The 24,557-nt window shown below is 38.8% G+C and overlaps 1 protein-coding gene across 1 annotated transcript; it reads right to left on the bottom strand.

Annotated features, from left to right (window-relative positions):
* Positions 1-1,122: 1,122 nt before the first annotated feature.
* Wdr12 (WD repeat domain 12) lies at positions 1,123-24,269 on the bottom strand. Its single transcript, XM_048344936.1, has 13 exons — positions 23,943-24,269; positions 21,223-21,317; positions 20,173-20,267; positions 18,608-18,714; positions 17,198-17,313; positions 15,920-16,074; positions 15,289-15,334; positions 11,944-12,029; positions 6,591-6,731; positions 6,378-6,483; positions 6,135-6,267; positions 2,173-2,245; positions 1,123-1,386 (listed from the first exon to the last, which is right to left on the bottom strand). Exons 1-13 carry the CDS (start codon positions 23,981-23,983, stop codon positions 1,309-1,311), a joined length of 1,272 nt encoding a protein of 423 aa, XP_048200893.1. The 5' UTR covers positions 23,984-24,269; the 3' UTR covers positions 1,123-1,308.
* Positions 24,270-24,557: the final 288 nt, after the last annotated feature.

The raw sequence follows: 24,557 nt of genomic DNA, 5'->3' as shown, positions 1-24,557 counted from the left end.
ATAAACTATGGAGAATGCCTAATATTGAATGAGAGGTTTTATCTAAAGAATTTACTCTTACGTATATATGAGGATAAATTAGGCAAAGGATATTTGTTTACCATTAAATCTGTATGCAGTTTCTAAGAGATCTTTTTTTGTTTGTTTTCCTGTTGGTCATGGGCTTGAACTCAGGACGTGGGCAATGTCCCTGAGCTTTTCTGCTCAAGATAAAGAGTCTCATGGGCTCTCCTGCCCAGGCTGGCTTAGAACTGCAATTCTCATCTCAGCTTCCTGAGTAACTAGGATTATAGGTGTGAGCCACCAGTGTCCGGCAGAGATTGGATATATCTTCAATATGAAATTTCATTAAGACTGGCTCAATGACTTATATTAATAATCAGGCAATATCTGTATTTTTTTTTTTTTTTTTTTGGCCAGTCCTGGGCCTTGGACTCAGGGCCTGAGCACTGTCCCTGGCTTCTTCCCGCTCAAGGCTAGCACTCTGCAACTTGAGCCACAGCGCCGCTTCTGGCCGTTTTCTGTATATGTGGTGCTGGGGAATCGAACCTAGGGCCTCGTGTATTCGAGGCAGGCACTCTTGCCACTAGGCTATATCCCCAGCCCAATATCTGTATTTTTAATGATTGAAATACCTACAGTCTTTCTTATTTTCTTATTAGGAATTTGACTTCTAACTTCTATAATATTTTTCACTAATCTTTTTAGGTGCTTTTTAAAATACAGGTACCAAACCCAAGAAATAAAAATCTAGATAATTACTATATTTTCAGTATTTCTTTTTGTAGAATTTCAAAAGCAAACACACACAACACACACACACACATTTTTATATTTTTGCCAGTCCTGGGCCTTGGACTCAGGGCCTGCACACTGTCCCTGGCTTCTTTTTGCTGAAGGCTAGCACGCTGCCACTTGAGCCACAGTGCCACTTCTGGCCATTTTCTACATACGTGGTGCTGGGGAATCAAACCCAGGGCTTCACATATATGAGGCAAGCACTCTTGCCACTAAGCCATATTCCCAGCCCATCAAAAGCAAATATTAACACAAGCCATTATCTTTAAAAACAGAAATGAAAAACCTCAGTTTAATTTTAAAAGTCAGCACAAGATAGAGAAATTAGGCCAACATTATACTTTATAAACAAAAGAGAAAAAGATCATGATAAGTTAACTTTACTAAGGATGGAATTATTCTGCAAAGTTTAATTTGCAAGGCCGCTTTCTGAAGCTGCATCAATGCAATACGATGAGTCTCTACCAATTTCATTTATAAAGTCCTTCTAATCAAATTATGGCTCATTTTTCATGCCCCAACATGGGAAGTGGTAGGTGAATATCTGTAGGAATACAATTTGTTGTCTGCTCCTCCACTTAGAAGTAGCTGCGTAAAGAAAGAGAAAAATGTATTAAAACATTTAATAGTTACTACTTCAGAGAGAAGTTAAGACAAATTAAATACTGATGGTTTTGATTACATAAGAAAACTACATATATTACTGTCCATCTGTGTGTACAAGATATACATGAAACAAAAAGTAAAATTTGAGCTTAGACTTGGTTCCCATCTTCAAAATGCCTCATGTATATGCAAATATTCCATTCTGTAACCTGGGCCACTCAAATGTGTATTACAATCCACCACATGAAAGCACTAAAACAGATCATTTTGGTTGATATAATACTTTCTATAAAGCACTTGATAAGACTTCATAGGAAATAAGAGCTGGGCACCAGCGACTCACACTTGTAATCCTAGCTACTCAAAAGGCTGAGATCTGAGGACTGTGGTTTAAAAGTCTCATGGACTTTCTTGGTTGGACTGACTTAGAACTGCAATCCACAGATCTCAGCTTCCTGAGTAGCCAGGAAGCAGGTGTGAGACACTGGCACTGGCTTAAATTTTAATTCTTTAAACATATTTTACTATCTGTATTTGTTACATAAGATGTAGTTTATGGACTTTTCTTAAGACACTGATGAGAAAAGAACTTCAAAATTTCAAAATTTACTATTATTAGTGGGAAAATGTTTCCTTTTCAAATCTGAAATTTATTGTATAAAACAATTTAAAAAATCAGATTATTGAAATTAGTAACTTTATAAAGACAAATACTGGATTTATTCTAACAGTACTTTCCTTGTCACCAAACATCTAGTAAATTCTTACCCCTGCATCTGTCCAGTCTACACTTAGAACTTTGTCTTCATGAGCAGCCAAATCATAAAGAGGAGCCTTACAGCTAAAAGATGAAAACATTAACATGTTATATGCATTCACAATATTAAAACAAGCACACATGAATACATTTAAATATTTAGTCTTTAAATCTTTACCTCAGGGCTGGGAATATGGCCTACTGGTAAAGTGCTTGACTCGTATACATAAAAGCCCTAGGTTCGATTCCTCAGCACCACATATGTAGAAAAAAGCCGGAAGTGACGCTGTGGCTCAAGTGCTAGCCTTGAGCAAAAAGAAGCCAGGGACAGTGCTCAGGCCCTGAGTTCAAGCCCCAGAACTGGCCAAAAAAACCCAACAACAACAACAATAAAAATCTTTGCCTCAATAATTACTTAATCTTGAAATTCTGGAGTATTTACTTCATCACCTTTCCTGTTATAAGTAGCAGACTTACTGAGATTTACTACAACAAATATATTCGGTAAAAACAATACTAAGTTTTGCCTTCAGCCTGGCTCCTTTTGTATATTCATTTGCCTAATGATGTAATCAAAACTCCCTCACAGCCCCGGTGTTCTGCTTTTCCCATTATGTTAGGTGGCACCATTTGCCTGCCACCTAACATTACTCAGGGAGACAGTGGGACATTATTCCTTGATTTCTACCTCTGCGTTTAATCTACAAGAGATGTATTTTGCCAAAGAACTAGCTTAAAAATATACCTAGTACTCGACCACTTATCTCTAATGGCACTACCATCCCAAGTCACCATTCTTGAATTTTATCAGTAGCCATTTTCCATTTTTTGAGCTCCCTTGCTCAAAATCCTCTAGTGCTCTCCTATCACATTTAGAATGAAACCCCAACTCACACCAGTTTTTGTCAGTTCCTGCTTACAATAACAACCACCTGGCTCATGTCCTGCTAATCTTGCTTACTCTACATGGTCGACATTGGGCTTCTTGCTGCTGTGCCACCAATCTTCCCACCTTATCTGTTGTTCCCTCTGCCATATGTACATGGCCCATAATCTCACACTGTACTGTTTGCTACTAAAATATGGTTTTAAAAGAGACGCTTTTCATAAACAAGTGTTACTCTGCTTTTTCTTCTTTTTTGGTCAGAGTACTATTACTAAAGAATCTAGTTCATGGACTTAAAATGTTTCCTTATAATATTCATGAGAAAAAAACTGCTTCAGAATTTCAGATTTGGGGGCTGATAATGTGGCTTAGTGGTATAGGGCTTGTCTGGCATGCACGAAGCCCTGGGTTCGATTCCTCAGCACCACATAAACAGAAAAGGCACCACATAAACAGAAGTGGCGCTGTGGCTCAAGAGGTAAGAGTGCTAGCCTTGAGCAAAAATGAAGCCAGGGATAGTGCTCAGGCCCAGAGTCCAAGCCCTAGGATTAGGGGGAAAAAATTTCAGATTTTACTACTGGCATTATTGGAAAATAATGTTTATTATTAAAATAAGATATGAGATATATCAAACAATTATAAAAATCCGTTATATTGAAAAGTAGTAACTTTATAAACACTGTATTTCTTTATATTAATTATTGTATAAAGTGTCAGTCAAATGTATATACCTGGGGCTGGGAATGTAGCTTAGTGGTAGAGTGCTTGCCTAGCATAGATGAAGCCCTTGGTTCAGTTCCTCAGTACCACATATACAGAAAAAGCCAGAAGTGGCACTGTGATTCAAGTGGTAGAGTTCTAGCCTTGAGCAAAAGAAGCTCAGGGACAGCACCCAGGCCTTGAGTTCAAGACCCAGGACTGGCAAAACAAAAACAACAACAAAATGTACACAGCTTCCAGTGTTAGCAAGTCATGTATCCTAAGGTACTATAAGGATTTTAGAAAGCACCTTTAAGAGCAACAGCACACAAACACCTATTTAGTTAATACATTTCTGCTACTTGTAAAGATAGGTAAGTAACATATGCATACTATTTGAGCACTCTTCATACACTATTATAGCCCTAGCCTATGAGTAAGAGACATCTTTACTATCTAGGCAGGAGCTCTAATGCTCTGGTGAGATAGGGTTTCCCTTTTTCCTTGGCCAGTAGACCAGGATAATTTGTTTCCCATTAAACCTGGGGGGAGGTATGCATCACCACTCTTGAGGTGGGGTCTTGTGAATTTTTGCCTGGCTAGCCTCATACTGTGATCTTCCTGGAGTACCTAGGATTACAGGCATGAGCCACTACCACCTGGCTCAGGATAATCTTCCTATGATATTTTTCTCCTGTTTTATAACAAAAATCAAGAAGATGGATTTTTTTTTTTTTAGAAAAAAAATTATTTAATCTAAGAGACCCTACCTAGTTCTGTTTTGGTATCAAACATTGCAATTGGTAATGGGAAAAAGCATCTGCCTTTATGGCAAAATGCTGTTAGAGAAACTATACAAGGCAAGCACTCTACCACTAGGCCATATTCCAAGCCCACAGAAACTATACAAAATTAATTTTAACATCAATTTATGAAATTAATTTTGCGTTGAGAAAAGTATCAAGTCTTCAGATCCAGAAGTATAGCCTTCTGTTATCTTAATTCATGGAATTATAGCACATTAGATCGTTAAGCAATTATTATAAAATGTAACCCTTTATAATAAAATATCCAGCATTTCCTGTTAGCTTGTTGGAATGTGAATGAAAATATGTTCCTTTTATAATTAAAAATAAGTAATAACAATGGAACCAAGGGCCTAATAGAATCAAACACCTGTCCAAATGGTTTGTCTGCTGGAATTAAGCATGCAAAGATAGTTCTGCATTATTGGAAATTGCCATATATTGAGGTCTTTTTTTCTTTCTTTTTTTTTTTTTTGGCCAGTCCTGGGCCTTGGACTCCGGGCCTGAGCACTGTCCCTGGCTTCTTCCCGCTCAAGGCTAGCACTCCGCCACTTGAGCCACAGCGCCGCTTCTGGCCGTTTTCTGTATATGTGGTGCTGGGGAATCGAACCTAGGGCCTCGTGTATCCGAGGCAGGCACTCTTGCCACTAGGCTATATCCCCAGCCCTCTTTTTTTCTTAAAAAAAACTTTTCACAAGTATTTCAGAGCTCTAAGACTTAAAATGCAAACTGTTACTGAAATTAAAGGAGCAAGTCTGAATGCTTAGAAGGCATCTTCCAAATGACATGTATTTTAAAATTTAAAAGCACATTTACACAAAACTTTCTTTTATTGCTAGGAAATCTAGGATTAACTTAAACTTCAAGTGCAAAATATAGGTAGTCTTAAGATAAATATGCTTGGTCAATCTTTCTTAAAGCATTTGGGTGTATTGGCTAAAATAGTTTTGTTTTTTTTTTTAAAAAAAAATAAGGACTCTTTCCTAATGGCTTTTAAAAGATTCATTTACAGACAACTAAATAATCATCGAAAAAAGTATCAGACTATCCAATTATAGTTACCATGAATTTAGACATACATGTAAATAGCATTTCAGACTAAGATGAATTATCTAATAAGGGTTACATGAGAAACACTATAAAAGACCTAAAAGAAATTTCATGACAAGATTATATGACATGGCTTCATTCAAGCACACCTACAATTCAAAGTGAAGTGAAATATCTAGGGTTGCTCTTTTAAATCACCAGCTTTCATCAGGGCCTTAGTTGCTCTTGCCCTCATCTCAAGTTCCAGCAGCTCCAATTGCTGAGCAGAAAGCTGAACCGCAAGAAGATGGATTTCGTTTAGGGAGCGGTTTAAGGTAAAGTAAAATGGACATAGATGCTTCTAGAATGCTTAAATGTTAACATAACAAAAGTACCTTCAATCCTGGTCCTTTTTGAATATCAGTAATTAGCCTAACAGGTAGTATAACTAAGAACTTTCCTTCCCCTTGTATGTTTGGATAATCATTCCTTGTTTTCTCTTTATATGTCAGTAATAGACATGTTTGGTTGCTAGCTTGTTGACAGGACATACCTTCTTGTATCCCACAGCTTGACAATGTTATCTAAAGAGCCTGAAATCAGTTGCTGTTCATGGGTGGGAGACCACTTGACTGAGGTGACCCAGCCTGTATGTGAAGTCAGGGAGAGTGATACCAAGGAACCATCTGAACAAAGCAAAGCAGATAGAAAGTATTGACTTTTAAAAGAGAGAACAAACTGAAAGATACTTGTAGAAATTTTATCTGTTTTCACATTCCTGGTGGATACAACTCACCTTTAGTTCGAGGATCCCACAGTCTGATATGCCTATCTGTGCTTCCAGATGCCAAACGTTTACAAAGTGGAGAATAGGAAATACAATTAAACACTTTATTTCCTGTCTGAAAAAGAAACAACATTTAACTGCAGTGGGCAAAGCATATCTATTCTTATAAGCTTATTACTGAAAAAGTCAAAGTTAATCAAAGGACCACTGTTTAAGTCTTACCAAAGTTGACTTAACACCACCAGACTCAACATCCCAGATTCTAATCGTGTGGTCCCAAGATGCACTGCAGATTTCTTCAGCATCTGACCACAGGACTGAGGAAATGGCTTCTGTGTGGCCAGAAAGGGTCACCAAGGGAGTCTAGAAATGAAAGACCACACAAAAGGGAAGGCATTTTCATTTTAGATAATTGAAACAATAAGCTATTAACTTCAAAACTCCACATCTTGCTGGGAGTTTTTTGTTCTTCACAATACTTCACAGTGTATATTTCTGTTTTTATTTTATACATGATACACTAAAGCTGAGAAAGGTAATTTGACTAAAGTCATAATAGTGTAAAAGTATCAGACTTAAGTGTGAACCCAAACATCACTCCAAAAATCTTGTCTTTTCACTGTATTCTGGTACTTCATCTGTTGTATTTTTTACTTTGAGCAATAAAACACAGAACACTCTCAACTAACAAATATTAAAGATTAGTGCTGGATAGTCCCAGATGGCCTTGGACTGACCCATTCTCTCTCTTCTCTTGCCTGTAGTTCTTAGAATAACTATGGAATGTAACATCCTGATAAGAGAGGGCCAGACCGAAACATCCTGAGCTCTGTTCCAGTCTCCCAGAGAAACAGAACGTCCTTCAAAGCATTGCCTAATGAGTCTCATGACCCAGGCATTTAAAACCTAAGGTTGATTGCTTTTTAGACTCATCTGTGGTGTGTGAGAGAGGCACACACAACCAGGATTCATCTACTCTGGACAGCTTTCTTGGGCCGTGAGAGACAAACTTTATGAAGGATTCTAGGCTTCAGTTGGCCCCTGATACCTTTGTCAGTTGTAAGTCTATTTCATAGAATTTGATGCATGTGAATGTATTGTCTCTCTCTTCTCTTTTTTGGCTGATTGTGGGGCTTGACCAGGGCCTGGGCACTGACCCTGAGTGAACTCTTTCACATAAGACTAGTGCTCTACCACTTTGAGTCAGAGCGCCACTTCTGATTTTTGAGTTTTTAAACTGGAGATGAAAGTCTCATGGACTTTCTTACCCTGTTGGCTTTGAATCGTAATCTTCAGATCTCAGCCTCCTGAGTGTGAGCCAGCGGTGCCCAGCTCAATGTATTCTCTCTTAATGGACTAAGACAAAGGGTAAAACTAGCAGTTTACAGCATACTCTAAATTTCTTCTTCTGGTGGCTGGCACAGGGACATCTTTACCATCCTTCACACAGATGGAATTATCTCTTCGGATCCGCAGCTCCTACTTACTAGAAAAAGCTTTAGCGTCAGACAAATATAAATTTGAGTTGAAGTATTACCAATTTCTATGTGACTCATGAAGTTAAATTACTCTCAATACATCATGCTAACTTACCCATTCCTTCATTCCATCCCTAAGTCCTATTATTTACTATTTAAGTGACATCTGTAGTAGTTCTTTTTGGTGTCAGTCTTGTGGCTTGAACTCAGGGCCTGGGTGCTGTCCCTGAGCTTTTTTGCTCAATACTGGTGCTCTAGCACTTAAGCCACAGTTCCACTTCCAGCTTTTTTGCTCAAGGCTGTCTTATCTCATTTTTCTGAGAACTAAATTTTTGTATTATAACTGCAACAATAAAATTAAAATTGGTGCTTCAAGCATTTCTGGTATGACTTAGTTAATAACTTATGACTATATAAATCTAAGCCCTATAGAGCTGGGAATATGGTCTAGTGGTAAAGTCTTGCCTCATATACATGAAGCCCTGGGTTCGATTCCTCAGCACCACATATACAGAAAAAAAGCCAGAAGTGGCGCTGTGGCCACTTCTGCCACAGTGCTAGCCTTGAGCAAAAAGAAGCCAGGAATAGTGCTCAGGCCGAGTTCAAGCCCCAGGACTGGCAAAAATATAAAACAAAACAAATCTAAGCCCTATAAAAAGCTGAATGAGAAAATCAGTATGAAACATATAAAAAAAGCTATAATTGAGGAACAAAGGACTGGGGCTCACATTAAATTCTGCTACATAATACTAAAAATGAATTAAATAATACACTTGTTAAAAAAAAAGTAAGCTAATGTATAGCTGGGTACAGTGGGTTATGTTTATAGTCTCAGCTATCTATAAGGCTGAGGTAGGAGGCTCACTTGAGCCCAAGAGTTCAAAACCAGTTTGGGCAACATTTTGAGAACCCCTCTTAAAAATAAGTAAGTAAAAATACATAAATAAATATGTGTTGCATGCTAAAAGTCAGGCATGACTTTTAGAGCGGATATATATCAGCCAGGCACTGGTGATGAAGTTCATGCCTGTAAGTCAAGCTGCCTAGGAAGCTGAGACATGGAAGATTAAGGTTCAAAGTTAACCTGAGCAGAAACATCTGAGATACCATCTCTAAACAACCAGCAAAAATGCTGTACTAAAGTCATGGGTCAAGTAGGAGAGTGCCAGACATGAGCAAGAAAGGCCCTGAGTTTAAGCCCAGTACTAGAGTACAGACAAAAAGCTGAAATAGCAAATGCTGGTCGGGATACGAAGTTGCTTTAACTCTTGTTACTGTTAAATGAAAGCTGACAGAAGCCATTTGGAAAGTTTTTGAGAGCATCTAACATTCAGAAAACCAAACATATGGGGTTGGGAATATGGCCTAGTGGCAAGAGTGCTTGCCTTGTATACATGAAACCCTGGGTTCAATTCCTCAGCACCACATACATAGAAAACGGCCAGAAGTGGCGCTGTGGCTCAGGAGGTAGAGTGCTAGCCTTGAGTACAAAGAAGCCAGGGACAGGGCTCAGGCCCTGCATCCCAAGCCCCAGGACTGACAAAAAAAAAAGTCAGATGACTACTTTTGCTGACTACTGATCACAAGGCAGGCTAAGAGTCAAAGTGTCTATACTGTAAAAACTCACTGGGTTCTATATTTAAGCTGCGTACTTTACATAGCAAACTTTAGTTAAAATGATGTCACTCAAACCTGCAATCCTAGCTACTCACTCAGGAGGCTGACATACAAAGTTTGAAGTCAGTCTGGCCACAAAAGTCTTTGAGACTCCATCTCCAAAAACAGCTGGGAAAAGGCAGGGCTGGAGGCATTACTTATGTGGTAAGAGTGCCAGCCAAACAAGCAAGCCAAGTACGTGTGAGGCCCTGAGTTCAAACCCCATTACCACCTAAAATAAGAAGAAGAAAAAAGAGAGAAGAAAAGAAGGAAATCCTATTTTCTCAGTAAAGATTTTTTGTAACTCAAGAAACCTTCTGGGGCTAAGCATACTGGTGCACACCTATGAACCAAGCTATTTGGTAGGTGAAGATCAGGAGGATGGAAGTTTGAGGTCAGCCTGGGCAAAACATTATTGATATGCCCATATAAACAACTAAGTTGGGTGTGGTGGCATGTCTGTAATTCCACCTATGTAGGAGACATCTATAGGGGATTGACGCATCAGGCCAGCTCAGGCAAAAGCCAGACCATATCTGAAAAAATAACTGAAAAATAAAACAAACAAAAAAAGGGTTGGGGGCAGCTCAAGTAGTATAGTGTCTGCCTAGCAGATGTGATGTGCTGAGTTCAAAGACCCTCCCCCACTTACTGCTTTACAAAGTTTTTTGTTTTACTAAATATATTCTTTAGGTGATTGAGCAGCATTATGCACTTAATATTAACACTGGCACAGAATATTCAGTTGGGAAAGCATTTCCAGCTTTAATATGTTCTACTGGTATAAGGAAACTGAATTCCTATCAGATCTTTCCTCTTAAAATTCAATAGCCTATGTTTAAGGTTATTAAGTATTTATAACTCATTAATTTGGAAGTAGTAAGTGCTATTGTTTATTGAGTTCTTTGTTAATGTGGTGAATCATTTATGATCATATTATGATTTCAGTAATTTTTGTTATCTATCTTATTGGTGATTACTATAATGAATACACAAAAATATGTGCTCAATGACAACACATTTTAACTACTAGACAATGAATGAAAAAGTATATTTTTCTAAGGCAGATTCAGTATTCTCCTTTTCATTAAGGATATAAAACAAAGTGGATGAGAGCATGCCAGCCATCTTTATAACAAAACAGGAAGAAACTGGATGAATAGCCAAACTCATGGCAGCAGAGTAGACTGGTAGTTTGCAATGGCTGAGGTATGGTAAAAATAGGAAATGTTGGCTCAAGAATACAAATTTTCTGGAGATCTAATACAGCATGAGTCTGATAATGTACATGGTACCTCTAAGTATTATGTATACCTTGAATATATTCAGTATTTATTGGTCAATTAACTTTTCTAAAATGAACAAAAGAGCTGGTGGTGGAACATGCCTGTAATTCCAGCACTTAGGAAGCAGAGGTACAACTGCAAGTTTGAGGCCGGTCTGACTATACAGCAAGAACCTGTCTCAAAATTTAAAAAAAACAAAGAAACTTAGACTCTGGTGGCTCATGCCTATAATCTTAGCTGTTGGGGAGGCTGAGATCTGAGGATCCCAGTTCAAAGACAATCCAGGTGGGAAAGTCCATGAGACTCTCTTATCTCCAATTAACCAACAGAAAACCAGAAATGGTGCTGTGGCTCAAAGTGGTAGAGTACTAGCCTTGCACAAAAGAGCTCAGGGACAGCACCTAGGCCTAGAGTTCAAGCCCATGACTGACAAAAAAAAGAAAAAAGAAAAATCAATCAATAAAAATAAACAAAACAATGGGATTTAATAGCTAAAGGATATAATTAAAGCCTCAAATAAACTAATGGTTTCTAGTAATTTAAGATAAACGACTGATATTCTTAGTAAAAATTACATCCTCAATATATGAAACAAATAGTAAGTAGTTGGTAATTAGATGTTTCATATAACTATAGCACAACTTTAACAACAAAAACAATCCCATGGGGCTGGGGATATGGCCTAGTGGCAAGAGTGCCTGTCTCATATACATGAGGCCCTGGGTTCAATTCCCCAGCACCACATATACAGAAAATGGCCAGAAGTGGCGCTGTGGCTCAAGTGGCAGAGTGCTAGCCTTGAGCAAAAACAAGCCAGGGACAGTGCTCAAGCCCTGAGTCTAAGCCCCAGGACTGGCCAAAAAACAACAACAAAAAAAAACAAAACAACGATCCTGCTTCAGTAAGTACCACAAAATGACTAGCAATGCATAAGCCTGGCTCAATGCTACAACATTCAAAGACTAAGATAAATGTAGCAACAGTACAGTATTTATAATAAACTCTTCAAAAGGTATTATTAAAAGAAAGCACTCTCATGGTTGAAGAAGCAAGGTAATACATAAGGAAGTATAAACAGGAAAGATAATATTGAGTAACTGTATACTCAGCAATATAGATCTAAATTTAGTATGGTTAGTTCCAATATTTACTTACCCTTGTTAGCCCCAACTGCTCTGTTTTCTGTTTCTTTCTTGGCCGATTTGTAGATTCCTCTATTTCATCTTCTTCATCTGTAGGGACTGGATCACAGAGAATTAGATATAATATTTGTAAACCATAGTCAATATTAGTTAATGTTAAATACTGTAAACTGAATTTTCTACATTTCTGGGTATATAGATTTATTATTATAACAGGTTAGGGAACAAATAATCCTTATCACTTTGGTTAGCAGAAAGTTGTATGTATATAAGACAATATCTGGAATATTAATTTTCAAAAAGGAGAAACCAAAACAAAGTAGATTATAAAACTGAAAACTATCCAGTTTGAAATCTTGATTTTTTTTATCATCATTATGAATATGGATCACTTTATCATAACTATGAGAACCTTCTTACTGTTAGTTCTTTTTTTTTTTGGCCAGTCCTGGGCCTTGGACTCAGGGCCTGAGCACTGTCCCTGGCTTCTTTTTTTGCTCAAGGCTAGCACTTTGCCACTTGAGCCACAGCGCCACTTCTGGCCATTTTCTGTATATGTGGTGCTGGGGAATTGAACCCAGGGCCTCATGAATACGAGGCAGGCACTCTGGCCACTAGGCCATATCCCCAGCCCCTTTACTGTTAGTTCTAAGAGTTATACCTGACTGCGTTTATATTATGCAAGAGATAATAAGGCAAATACATATCCAAAGGAGATGTATTTCAGCCATGTTTACTCTCTTGGACTATTTCTTTTATGCTTCATGGATTTTTTTTAATTGTTTTTTTTTTCTTTCTATTTTGTGGCATCAGGAATCAAACTCAAGATCTTGTGCATGTTAGACAAGCACTCCATTACTGGGCTACATCTCCAACCTCGTATATATTTTGATTTTTAAAAATAATTGTTATAGGGCTGGGAATAGTATAGTTTAATGGTAGAGTGTTGGCTAAACATGAACAAAGACCTAGACATGTTCTGTAAGGGAATTATTACCTAGCACTATAAAAATAAATAAAAATATTTCACAAAAAGTTTTTTTTTTTTTTTGGCCAGTCCTGGGCCTTGGACTCAGGGCCTGAGCACTGTCCCTGGCTTCTTCCAGCTCAAGGCTAGCACTCTGCCACATGAGCCACAGCGCCGCTTCTGGCCGTTTTTTCTATATATGTGGTGCTGGGGAATCGAACCTAGGGCCTCGTGTATCCGAGGCAGGCACTCTTGCCACTAGGCTATATCCCCAGCCCTCACAAAAAGTTTTAAACTGCTTCTTCAAAATTGCTTACTTTAAGTTAGGCACCAGTGGCTCATTCCTATGATCATAGCTACTCAGGAGGCTAACATCTGAGGATTGTGGTTTGAAGCCAGTTGGGGCAGGAAATCTGTGAGACTCTCATCTCCAATTAATCACAGAAAAAGTGGCCCTAGAGTGCTGGCTGTGAACAAAAAGGAGCTCAGGGTCAGTGCCCAGGCCCACAGTTTGAGCCCCAGGATGGGCCAAAAAGAAAAAAAAAATGTTTAAGCATTTTGTAATACTAAAAGATACTAAAATATTTCCTACCATCGTACATTAAATTATTTAAAACTGGCAAAGCTTTTCTCAATTCCCTCTCTGCTTTGTGAACTCAATATAATTATATTGTAAAAGAGCATGCTTTTCCTTCAGAATGAACATATTTCTAGTCTTTTTACCTGTAAACAGTTCTAGCTCCTAGGTTTTAAAACTTAAACTTTCGGTGTATTTTCTCCTCATCAATGTTTTCTTACTACTATCAAGCTAAAATCCACTAAGAACTTTCCTTCTCTTCCTCTCAATTGTATTTTTTAATGTGTTTTCAAAGTAAAGAGTACTAACCTTGGCAAAATTGTATTCAATTTTTTTCTCCAAGGGAGCTAGCTTAACTAGAAATTCATATGGGTTGGGAATGTGGCTTAGTGGTAGAGTGTTTGCCTAGCATGCATGAAGCCCTGTTCAATTCCTCAGTACCACATACACAGAAAAAGCTGGAAGTGGCACTGTGGCTCAAGTGGTAGAGCACTAGTCTTGAGCAAAAAGCAGCTCAGGGATAGTGCCCAGACCCTGAGTTGAAGCCCCAAGATTGGCAAAAATAAAAAAGAAATTCATGTAACATTTAAGTGACTTAAAAGTAATTTTAAATGCCTTAAAAAGAGTCAAAGGTATTAAAAAAAAGTATTGGTTATTTTCAGGGATTTTGTTTTGTTTTGTGGTGCTGAGGTCTCAACTCAGTCCGAACTCAGTGCCTTGTGCTTACTGTTAGGCAGGCTACCTCTAAGCCCTGACTCCAGCCCTTTTAACATTGGTTATTTTCTTACACAGGGTCTCACTTTGCTTTGACTGCAACCTTCTTTATGCCTCTACCTATAGCTGGGATGACAACAGTGTTCCACCATGTTTATCTCCTTCCACTGAGAGAGGGAGTCTCATGAATTTTTCTGCTTGAGTTGGGCTGGCCTGGAACTGTGATACCCTCAATGTCAGCCTCCCATATAACTGGGATGGCAGTTGTGTACCACTACAGCAGCTACAGGTGGAGTATCAGTCTAATGAACTTTTTGCCTGATCTCAGACTCCCAAGTAGCTAGGATTACAGGCCCAAGACATTATACCAACATTTCTAGGTTCTTGAATGAGAGAATCAAAGTAGCTATGTTCTGTTCAAATACTTTCAGCAATCTCATGTCTTAGTCCAATAAGTAAGTGTGTGTTGGGGTTAATCCTAAACATTAATCCTAATATATTAATTTTTTAGCATATTTTAAATGTATGTCCTAAAACATACTACCTACAATATTACTCACAATAAAATGTGGGTTAAAAATCCTCTTACTTCTAGACATTGGTGGCTCATGCCTGTAATCCTAGCTACTGAGAAGGCTGAGATCTAAGGATTATGGTTCAAAGCCAGCTCAGACAGTAAAGTCTTATCTCCTATTAAGTACTAAAACAGTTGGAAGTGGAGCTATGACTCAAGTGTTTGAGTAGAAAAGCTCATGGGCAGCTCCAGACCCTGAATTCAAGCCCCAGGACAGACAGAGACACTGACACAATTCTCTTACTATCTGGGTATCTGTGGCTCATACCTATAATCCTAGTTACTCAGGAGGCTGAGATCTGAGGATTGATGTTTGAAACCAGCCCAAGCAGGAGAAATCTGTGAGACCCTTATCTTAAATTAACCACAAAAAAGCCAGATGTGGAGTGTGCACCCGTCTTGAGTGATAAGTGAAGTGCGAGGGTCCAAGTTCAATCCCCAACACTGGCAACAAAATGTAAAAAGATTGCTTATTGAAATTCTTAGAATACAATCAATCAGTCCAGTAAAAGAAATATTGACTTACCTGTAGACCAGATCTTTAACATTTTATCCCAGGAGCCACTGCAAAACTAAACACAATACACAATGAAGGGGGAAAACACACATAATATGATTTATATTTTTGTTCTGCCTTTTTCTATTTGACTTTAAAACCTTTACTTTCTTAATCTCTCTGGTATATAGGATCTAAAACCTTTTACCTATAGTATGAGTTGCTTAGGTATTACTCTCAGGTGTTTTTTTTTTTTTTTTGCCAGTCCTGGGGCTTGAGACTCAGGGCTTGACCACTGTCCCTGGCTTTTTTTTTTTTTGCTCAAGGCTAGCATTCTACCTCTTGAGCCACAACGCCACTCCCGGCCTTTTCTGTTTATATGGTATTGAGGAATCGAACCCAGGCCTTCATGCATGATAGGCACGCACTCTACCACTAAGCCACATTCCCAGTCCAGGTTTGTGTCTTTTTAGCTGTATACTCTATTACTTGAGCAATGGCCACAGCCTGAGAAGTAAGTCTTTATATCTCTAACCATATGACTATTTATACTTGGTCTGAAATCATATTCCTTAGCCACTGATTGTTATGAAAGTAGTAAGATCAAAAGAAATATAAAATCCTAATTTAAGACAGTAATGATAACACACTGGCCACTTACTTTAGTTCCTGAGCTATCAACAGCTATAGAATCCACACTTCCGGCATGACCTCTGCAGCAGTGTAGTGCTTTCACCTTGTTTCTCTCTATATTCCACTCCCATAAGAGAATAGTCTGATCCATAGATGCACTCAATAGTAAGCAAGACAAACTGTCTAAAGAAGAACAAGAAACAAATTAGTATAAAGTTTTTAATATAATACATTCCAAACTAAAATCTTTGCTATTTCTGTTTAAAAGAAAAAGGAGGTCAACTGGTTATCAGTGGCTCATGACTGTATTTGAGGGACTGAGAATGAAGCTTATAGTCAGCCAGCTTTGACAGAGAAGTTTGGGGGACTCCTCAACCCATAGCTGGGCACAATGGCATGAACCTGTCACAGAAGCTATGTGTACGACTAAATTGGGGAATATCATGGTTCCAGGCTAGCCCAGACAGAAAAGTTGAGACCCACCTCAATGGAAAGACTGGACATGGCTGAGAAGACCTGTAATTCAGCTAGGACAGAAAACGTAAAATAGGCACATCTCAGTCCAGGTAGGAAGCAAGACTTGCAAAAACAATCAGTACAAAAAAATTGGCTGGGGCTAGGAATGTGGCTTAGCAGTAGAGTGCCTGCCTTGCACCTCATGCATTCCTCAGCACCACATAAACAGAAAAAGCTGGAAGTGGCGCTGTGTGCTAGCCTTGAGCCAAAAGGGAGCCAGGAACAGTGCTCAGGACCTGAGTTCAAACCCCAGGACTGGCAAAAAAAAAAAAAAAAAAAAGGAAGTGTAACTCAGGTGTAGAATTGCCTGCTTGGCAAGCATGAGGAAGACTTCAAACTCCAATACCAACCAAAAAATAAAGCAACTCATCTGGCTAGCTTTTAAAAGAAAGCTAACATGTTGTAAAGACAGAGTGTAAAAGCTACCATTCCACGCTGGGAGAAGGTTGAGGCAGGAGGATGGGGAGGGCCAGGCTAATTATCTACAGTGTCCAACCAGCCTGGGCTTCAGTGAGACCCTCCTAGCTCTTGTCAAAAGCAGCTTTTTAAAAACAGAAACATTACCTGAACTGAAATGTACATTTGAAACAATTTCATTAAAGATTCACTTTCATCAGTTATGGATTTTAAAACTGTAATGCTTTTCTCATTGAACACTGTTTTTGAAAGACTTCGTAACAACTGAGGTATGAGGCATTTCTTAGTCACTTTCCTTTTTTTCCCCTGCACTAAAAATAGTCTGTTTCAAAATTCCTGTCTAGAATTCCCCTTAGTTCAATCAGAGTCCTACCTTTTTTCACCCAAGCTACATCTTTTACAACATCTATGTGTCCCACAATTGTCATTATTGATTTTCCTTCCAAGGACCAGATCCGGGAAGTCTTATCATATGAACCAGTCAAAATCCTATGAAGAGAGAGGAATAAAATTAAAAAAAAACAAAACACTAAAATACAAAAGTCACGAAAATCAGTTGTGTTTCTATGATGATATAGTAAACCTTGAAGATATATTGTGTTTTCCCTCTCTTCCTCCCCCTTCCCACCCAACCCCCCACCCCTCTTTCTTTTCTTCTTTCTTCCCGGCCAGTACCATAGTTTGAACTTAGGGGCCTTTTACTCACTCAGCTTACTTACTTGGCTGGTACTCTATGTATGTCTTGAGCCATGTCTCCAGCCCAGAGATTATACTTTTAAACCACTTTTAATAAGATAAAGATTTCAATATATTCTTAGACCAGATGTTACACTTTACGTTTTTTTTAACATACTAAACTTAAAAACCCACTTATACTATAGTAAATATTGCATATCTCACAGTAACTAGGAAAATTGCTTATAATACCTAATGGTCCTTTATAATTAACAACTGAAAACAGGGATAGAGACATAGCTTAAAAGGTAGAAAGAAGGGGGCTGGGGATATGGCCTAGTGGCAAGAGTGCTTGCCTCGTATACATGAGGCCCCGAGTCCGAAGCCCCAGGACTGGCCAAAAAAAAAAAAAGGTAGAAAGAAGACTTGAGTGGCATGCACAAGTCCCTGGGTTTGATTCCTAGCACACAACAAAAAAACCCATGTAAGTAAAAGTAAACCCAGTGAAAAGATTACTTTGAAAATAGCAAAAATTAAGAAAAAGAAAACAAGAAAGTTAACTTTCTATAATAATTCTGACATCTCATTCTTTGAAAAGTAAGCTCCTCCTATGATCCACTTTTGAAGTGTTTTCTATAAATAAGGCCAGTACAGATTTGCTCTGAACCATCTATATATTCTTACTAGATTCCTGTATGCCCACTTCAGCCCTAAACTGGCATGACATGCATTTTCATGGGAAGTGGTCAGGAGATCTGTGGCTATAGTTTTTCCTTTTTCCTTTATGAAGTAAATTGTAGTCCCAGTCTTGAAAGCAACTTATATAAACCAAATAAATGCTTTAAAATACCTGACTGTGTATAATACAAATATTACAAAAACACTTTGAAACAGCAAAGAAACCTATTAATAAATACCTGTTTCTTTCTTGAATACATTGAAAGAAAAGATCTTTCTTTTTGGCATGGTCACCGATATTTATCTATCACAAAACTTATTTTACAAAGAATAAGGAATCAGAGAAAAATATTCATGTAGAGGAATTGAAAAAGAAAAAAAGAACCTAAAGGAAATACATAAGAAAACAGAGTAACATTGTCTTGAATACCATTCCTCTGTGCCTTCAATTGAACTGATCCAGTCATCATGGAACATGCATTGCTCTGGCTGGGGTGCAGTATACTTTTCCACATATTCTAGTTCCACAACCTCTTCCTAATAACAGAGAAACCACAAAACAGTTTTAAAGGCAAAGCCATCTAAGTAAATCCAGTAAAAAGATAACTTTGGGGAAAAAAAACGCAGCAAAATAACAACAAAGAAAGGTAACTTTATGTAATAATTCTAGCATCTCATTATCTGAAAAGTAAGCTCCTCACCAGGCACTGGTGGCTCACGCCTATAATCCTACCTATTCAAGAACTGAGATCTGAAGATCAATCTAAAAGAGCTCAGGGACAGTGCCCAGGCCCTGAGTTCAAGTCCAGGGTGGGGGAACCCGCAGGAACCACCAAAAACAAGTAAAGTCCTCCTATGAGGAGCTTACTCCTGTAGTTGGGTGGCCGTGGGGCTTGAACTTGGGGCCTGAGTGCTGTTCCTGAGCTCTTTTGCTCCAGGCAAGTGCTTTACCATTTTGAGCCACAGCTCCACATCACTTTTCCTGGTGGTTAATTGGAGATAAGAGTCTCATGAAATTTACTGCCCTGGCTGGCTTTGAACTATGATCCTCATATTTCAGCCTTATGAGTACCTAGGATTACAGGCATGAGCCACCAGCACCCAGCTCTCTGATCCACTTTTGAAGTATAGTATTAAAATATAAAGGACTCCCAACTTAACCTCTCACCTTTATATTATATCTCTTCATAACTCAGTAAACTTGGAACCACTTAAAAAGTCAGAGGGCACTGTATTACCTGACATATGGATTTGTAACCCCTTTTTACAACTCTACTTAATAATAAAATGGTCAGCAACGTTATATGCTCTGACAAAAGTTAAGGGTAATAGCAAGAAATATCAGTAACTTTGAAAAACATACCTGAAAAATGGAAAGGACAAAACATAAAGAACAAAAGAAAACTTTTTAAAATGTCATGAAAGTGTATTACTAATGGGAACAGAGGTTCTGTTTGGAATGACAAAGAATTCCAGCAATGGTAGTAGTGACACTGCACAAACTTGTGGATGTACCTCATTTTTCTAAATAGTACATTGAAAAATGATTAAACATAAATTTTAACGGATTTTTCTAAAAAAAAAAACCTGAAAATTATAAAAGCAATATAAATTATATTTGTAATTATAAAACCATTATCAGAGAGTATGAAAAAACAGAAGTGGGGGAAAGAAACAATATATCACAATAATTAATTCATACTTTTATATATAATTATTTTGTACTGTTAAATTAGTAGTCCACATATACTTGCTATCCTCTCTTGCCTTACTTTCACAAATATAAAGAATGTATTCACTTGTATTTTCTTTAATAAAACATTCACAGTTTGAAAATATAACATATACAAAACCAACGCTGACACTTCAAGGGAAAAACAACTATCAAAACAATCTTGAGTTTTGATTAAGGCTGATTCTACGTGGAATTAAATACCTGTAATGTTTGATACCTGTAATGTTTGGTAAAATAGAGAACAAAGTACTTGGATTTACCGTTGAAATATTCTCCAGTTCCATGTGTTTGGCCAAGGGCATTCGAAGGAACTGGCCCTTAATAAGGAAATCAAACTCCACATATTTGTGGAACTCTAAAAAAAAACACCCAAAAAACAGTAAATTAGTATCACTCTAAGATCTAAGGTGTCACAACATATTGGACACATGTATTCCAATATACAATGTGTTGTTTTTTTTTTCTTGGTGCCCATCCTGGGGCTTGAACTCAGGGCCTAGGTGCTACCCTTAGCTTCTGTGTTCAAGGCTAGCACTCTTTATTATTTGAACCTGAGTTCCACTTCCAGCTTTTTGGTGGTTAATTGGACATAGAGTTTCACAGACTTTCCTGTGTAGGCTGACTTTGAACTGTGAACCTCAGATCTCAGCTTCTTGAGCAACTAGAATTATAGGCATGAGTCACTGGCACCTGTTGACTTCAATGTGATCTTTTAAAGAGCAGAACTTTATTCTGTTGGCATACATTTTTTTTGTTTACTCTTTTATAAACTTGGAACACAAAAAAATTCCACTAATACTAACATTTTGTTATTACATAAATACTCAAATATAGGGGCTGGTTTTTACTCTGTGCTTCACAAACAAGTGATGCTAAACAGTAAATCGCTTATTTTATACTTCCATGTTCCAGCCCTCACAGTGATTTGATGACCTCTATATAACTAGTAGCCAATTGCTGGTGACTCACACTTATAATCCTTGTTACTCAAGAGGCTGAGATCTGAGGGTCGTGGTTCAAAGCCAGTCTGGACAGAAAAGTCTGTGAGACTCTTATCTACAATTATCTACCAGAAAACCAGAAGTGGTGCTGTGGCTCAAGTGAGTGCTAGCCTTGAGCTGAAGAGCTCAGGGACAACGCCCAGGCCCAGAGTTCAAGTCCCATGACCGACAAAACAAAAACTAGTGTATTAAAAATTATTACAGAATTCATATATTGAGTCCAAATATCCAGGAAATATAAATAATGAAATTTGCTATAGTTAGTGGCACTGTGCCCTCTCTTAGTTTCTCAAGAACATATATGCCTACCATTTTTGGCCTCCAGCAATTTATTGATGATGTTACTAAGGTCAGCAACTTCAGAGGTGGCAGGTATTGAGAAGGGAACATCATCTACTACATATCTATAAAAAAGAAATGATATGTCAAAACCAAGTCCACAGATTTTTTAAAAATGTTCATTTACTCAAACATTTATTGGGTACCTCATTCATGTTAGACACTCTTTCCTTTTTATTAGTATGTATTAATTGCATGAAATTTCCATACATGCAGCCTGACCCAACTCGTCCTTCCTCCACCCCCACTATTATTTTGCAATACAGAACAAATAAAGAGGTCTGTTCTTAAAAAGATTATAACCAAATGCAATGAAGTTATGTAAAAACATAGTAACATTGTATATGTATATTACATACACACACATCCACACATATATAGAAAAAGAGAGAAGGGAAATGGGAGGAGAGGAGATGAAGGAGAGAGGGACAGAGGGATAGAACAGTAAGGGGAAAATAGGTTTTTCAACCAAAGAAAAGCCAAAGAACAGGGTTTAATGGATTCATAAGAAAGATCATTCTTCCTTTTTTTTTGGGGGGGGGGGGTCAGTTGTGGGGCTGAACTTTTTCCCTCTATGTTAGTGCTCTTTGACCCACAGTGCCACTTCCAGTTTCCTGGTGGTTAACTGGAGATAAGAGCCTCCCGGACTTTCCTGCTTAGGCTGACTTTGAACCACGATCATCAGATCTCAGCTTCCTGAGTAGCTAGGATGACATCTATATTAGTATTTTTGCTAGGTAAAGAGTAGTCAGAAAATGGGGAGCAGGAGAGTTGGGAGAACAATAAAAAATGTATTAGTAAAGATATGGAAAAATTGGAACCCTCGTCTATTGCTGGTGATGATGTAAAATGGAAAACAGTTTGGCAGGTCCTCAAAAAGTTAAATTTAAATTACTGTCTCACTCAGAACTCCACATCTAGTTAAATACCAGGGAGAAATTAAAACACATACTCACACAATGACTTGTACATGAATGTTCACATAACCACTATTCATAATAACCAAAATGTGGAAACTAACCGAACAAGAACAGGAATGTGTACATTACAACATTTGGTCAGAGAAGAAATATAGAACTAAGACATACTACAGTATGGATGAAAACATCATAGAATGAAAGAATCCAGTCACAGAAGACCACAGATTAGTTAATTCCAATTACACAAAATGTCCACAGTAGACAAATCTAGATAACCAGGTGGTAGATAAGAGGTTAACTAGGCTGGGATATTAATGAGAAGTGTTATAAAAACTGACTGAGGTGATGGTTGCAAAACTGCAAAAATAGTTCATCTCTTTGAGTCATTATAGGTATATATTTACCATGCCCCCCCCAACAGTTGGCCATTTAGTCCCTAAAAAATGTAACAAAACCTAGAAATTAAAGTTTTAGCTGCTTTGACTTAATATTTTGGCCTGTAAAGTATAGGGGAAAACACAGTTCTCTTTCTTACATACATACATATCCAGTATATGTAAGTTATATGTGTGTATCTAATACTGCCCTCCATTTTATTGACCCAAATATATTAAAAAAGAACTTTTAATTTCTCAATTTTGTTATGTTTTGGAGAACCTAGACACACCGCGCACAAATGCACACCACTTCTCAATTTATTTCCAGGGTTAACATAGTGGTTTATTGGTGATGTAATTCAAAAATTTCAAGGGTTGGAGGCTTGGCTCATAGGTGGTAGGGTGCCTGCCAATGAGCAAAAAGTGTCACATAGCGTGTTTGAGTCCCAGTCTCAGGTGGACTTTTTTTTCATTTAAAAATACAATAGTTATCCTAGTGCATCACTTAATATTAAAATAGTAAGGCCAACTACATAAACTTACATACATTGGTACTATGACATATATACACAAAATAAAAAACATTAATTCAGGTTGAAGTTCTCTACTTTATGCAATCTAATACAAATATGTATTACTTATACTTAGCACCAGAAAAACGAGGAAGATTGACTCAATCCAAAAAACTAATATAGTCCCTGCCTTCAAGGGGTTTACATTATTGTTGAGAAGATCAGGCAAAGGCAAAAAAAAAAAAAAAGGACCACATCATACCCAGGGCAGCACGTGATTATGTTTCAACTGAGTGTTACAGACCTAGGGACCACTGGATAAGATGTGTTCTGTTGGCTATATACCGCTAACATAGAGCTGTGTACGGAGATGTATACACAGGCATCGGGTCTAGATCTGGGTCGATCTGATCTACAGATGCATCTTCCTCAAAACCCCTCTCGTTGCCCCACTTCCTAGCTCCATTTGGAAAAGCGCCGCCTATGCCGCCGTCTTCAAGGAAAAGTCAGGTTGTGTTTTCGCATCCGCGGGAGGAGAGGGCCATGCCCGAGGCTCCCGCGCGGACACCGCGCCGCGGTGGTGAAAGCCCACCCGGGGCCCTTCCGTTTCCTCCCTGCGCACCCTACGGGTGACCCGGAGTCACGCGGCCGAGCAGGCAGGCGGTGGGCAGCCCGCTGGGGGTCGGTCCCAGAGGATCCTCGAGGTGCCATCGCCAGGTACCACCTCAGGTGAGCGGGCGCGAGGGCGAGCTCCGGGGAAAGGCGGAGAGAAAGGGGAAGGCGCGCGCGGGAGGGGGGGTGGGGAGGGACAGCCGAGACCGCCGGGACCGCGGGAGCCGAGAGGCCGTCCGGGGAAGCTCCGAGGGGAGCCGCCTACTTACTTCTTGTGGTCGGTGAAGAAGCGCGCCTGGAGCTGAGCCATGGCGGGATACACCAAGACTTGCTCACAAGAACGTGCGGTTTAGCGGCCCGAGGCCCCGATCCGGCCTCTGCGGACACCCGACAGAGTAACGAAAACCTGGCGAGGTGTGCAGGAACCGCGGTCCCGGGCCGGCTTCCTCAGAAGTCCACGAGGGGAACCCAGCCCCAAAACATCAACTACCGAGTCCTAGATAGACGACTCATCGATTAGTATCGCGTGGTCTTAAAGGCAGCGTGTCCTCATATCCTTTTTAAGGCTTCTTCTCATAGTTTTAGACCTGTATCAAACGAGGAAGATACGTCAATACCGAGTTCAAACATCTTTAAAAGAAAAAAAGAGGGCTGATTTTATACCGGATGCCTCAAACTAACGCCTACGTACTACAACCCCCAGAAAGCAGCGCGTCTCTGACGCCATGACCGCTGGGAAATGCAGTTTTTTCCCCGACCGATTTATATCTTATTTGCATTAAATAATGCTGACTCCAGCAGCAAGAAAACTATCAAGTTAACTCCGCGATCAGCTTTAATCGACTAAAACCTCGCTCCGGTTCCTTGTCACTCAATCCCAAGCA

Source organism: Perognathus longimembris, chromosome 4 (assembly GCF_023159225.1).
Source record: "Perognathus longimembris pacificus isolate PPM17 chromosome 4, ASM2315922v1, whole genome shotgun sequence".
Lineage (NCBI taxonomy): Eukaryota > Metazoa > Chordata > Mammalia > Rodentia > Heteromyidae > Perognathus > Perognathus longimembris.
The sequence above is the reverse complement of the archived record's forward strand: the minus strand, read 5'-3'. Positions and strand labels throughout refer to the sequence as shown.

Excerpts from the sequence above, each read along its gene's own strand:
- Wdr12 (XM_048344936.1), bottom strand. The coding sequence starts at position 23,983 with ATGGCTCAGCTCCAGGCGCGCTTCTTCACCGACCACAAGAA. Across the intron at positions 20,268-21,222 it reads ATTGCTGGAGGCCAAAAATG|AGTTCCACAAATATGTGGAG; the intron begins GTAGGCATATAT and ends GTTTTTTTTTAG. Across the intron at positions 15,335-15,919 it reads TTGATAGCTCAGGAACTAAA|TTTTGCAGTGGCTCCTGGGA; the intron begins GTAAGTGGCCAG and ends TATTGTGTTTAG.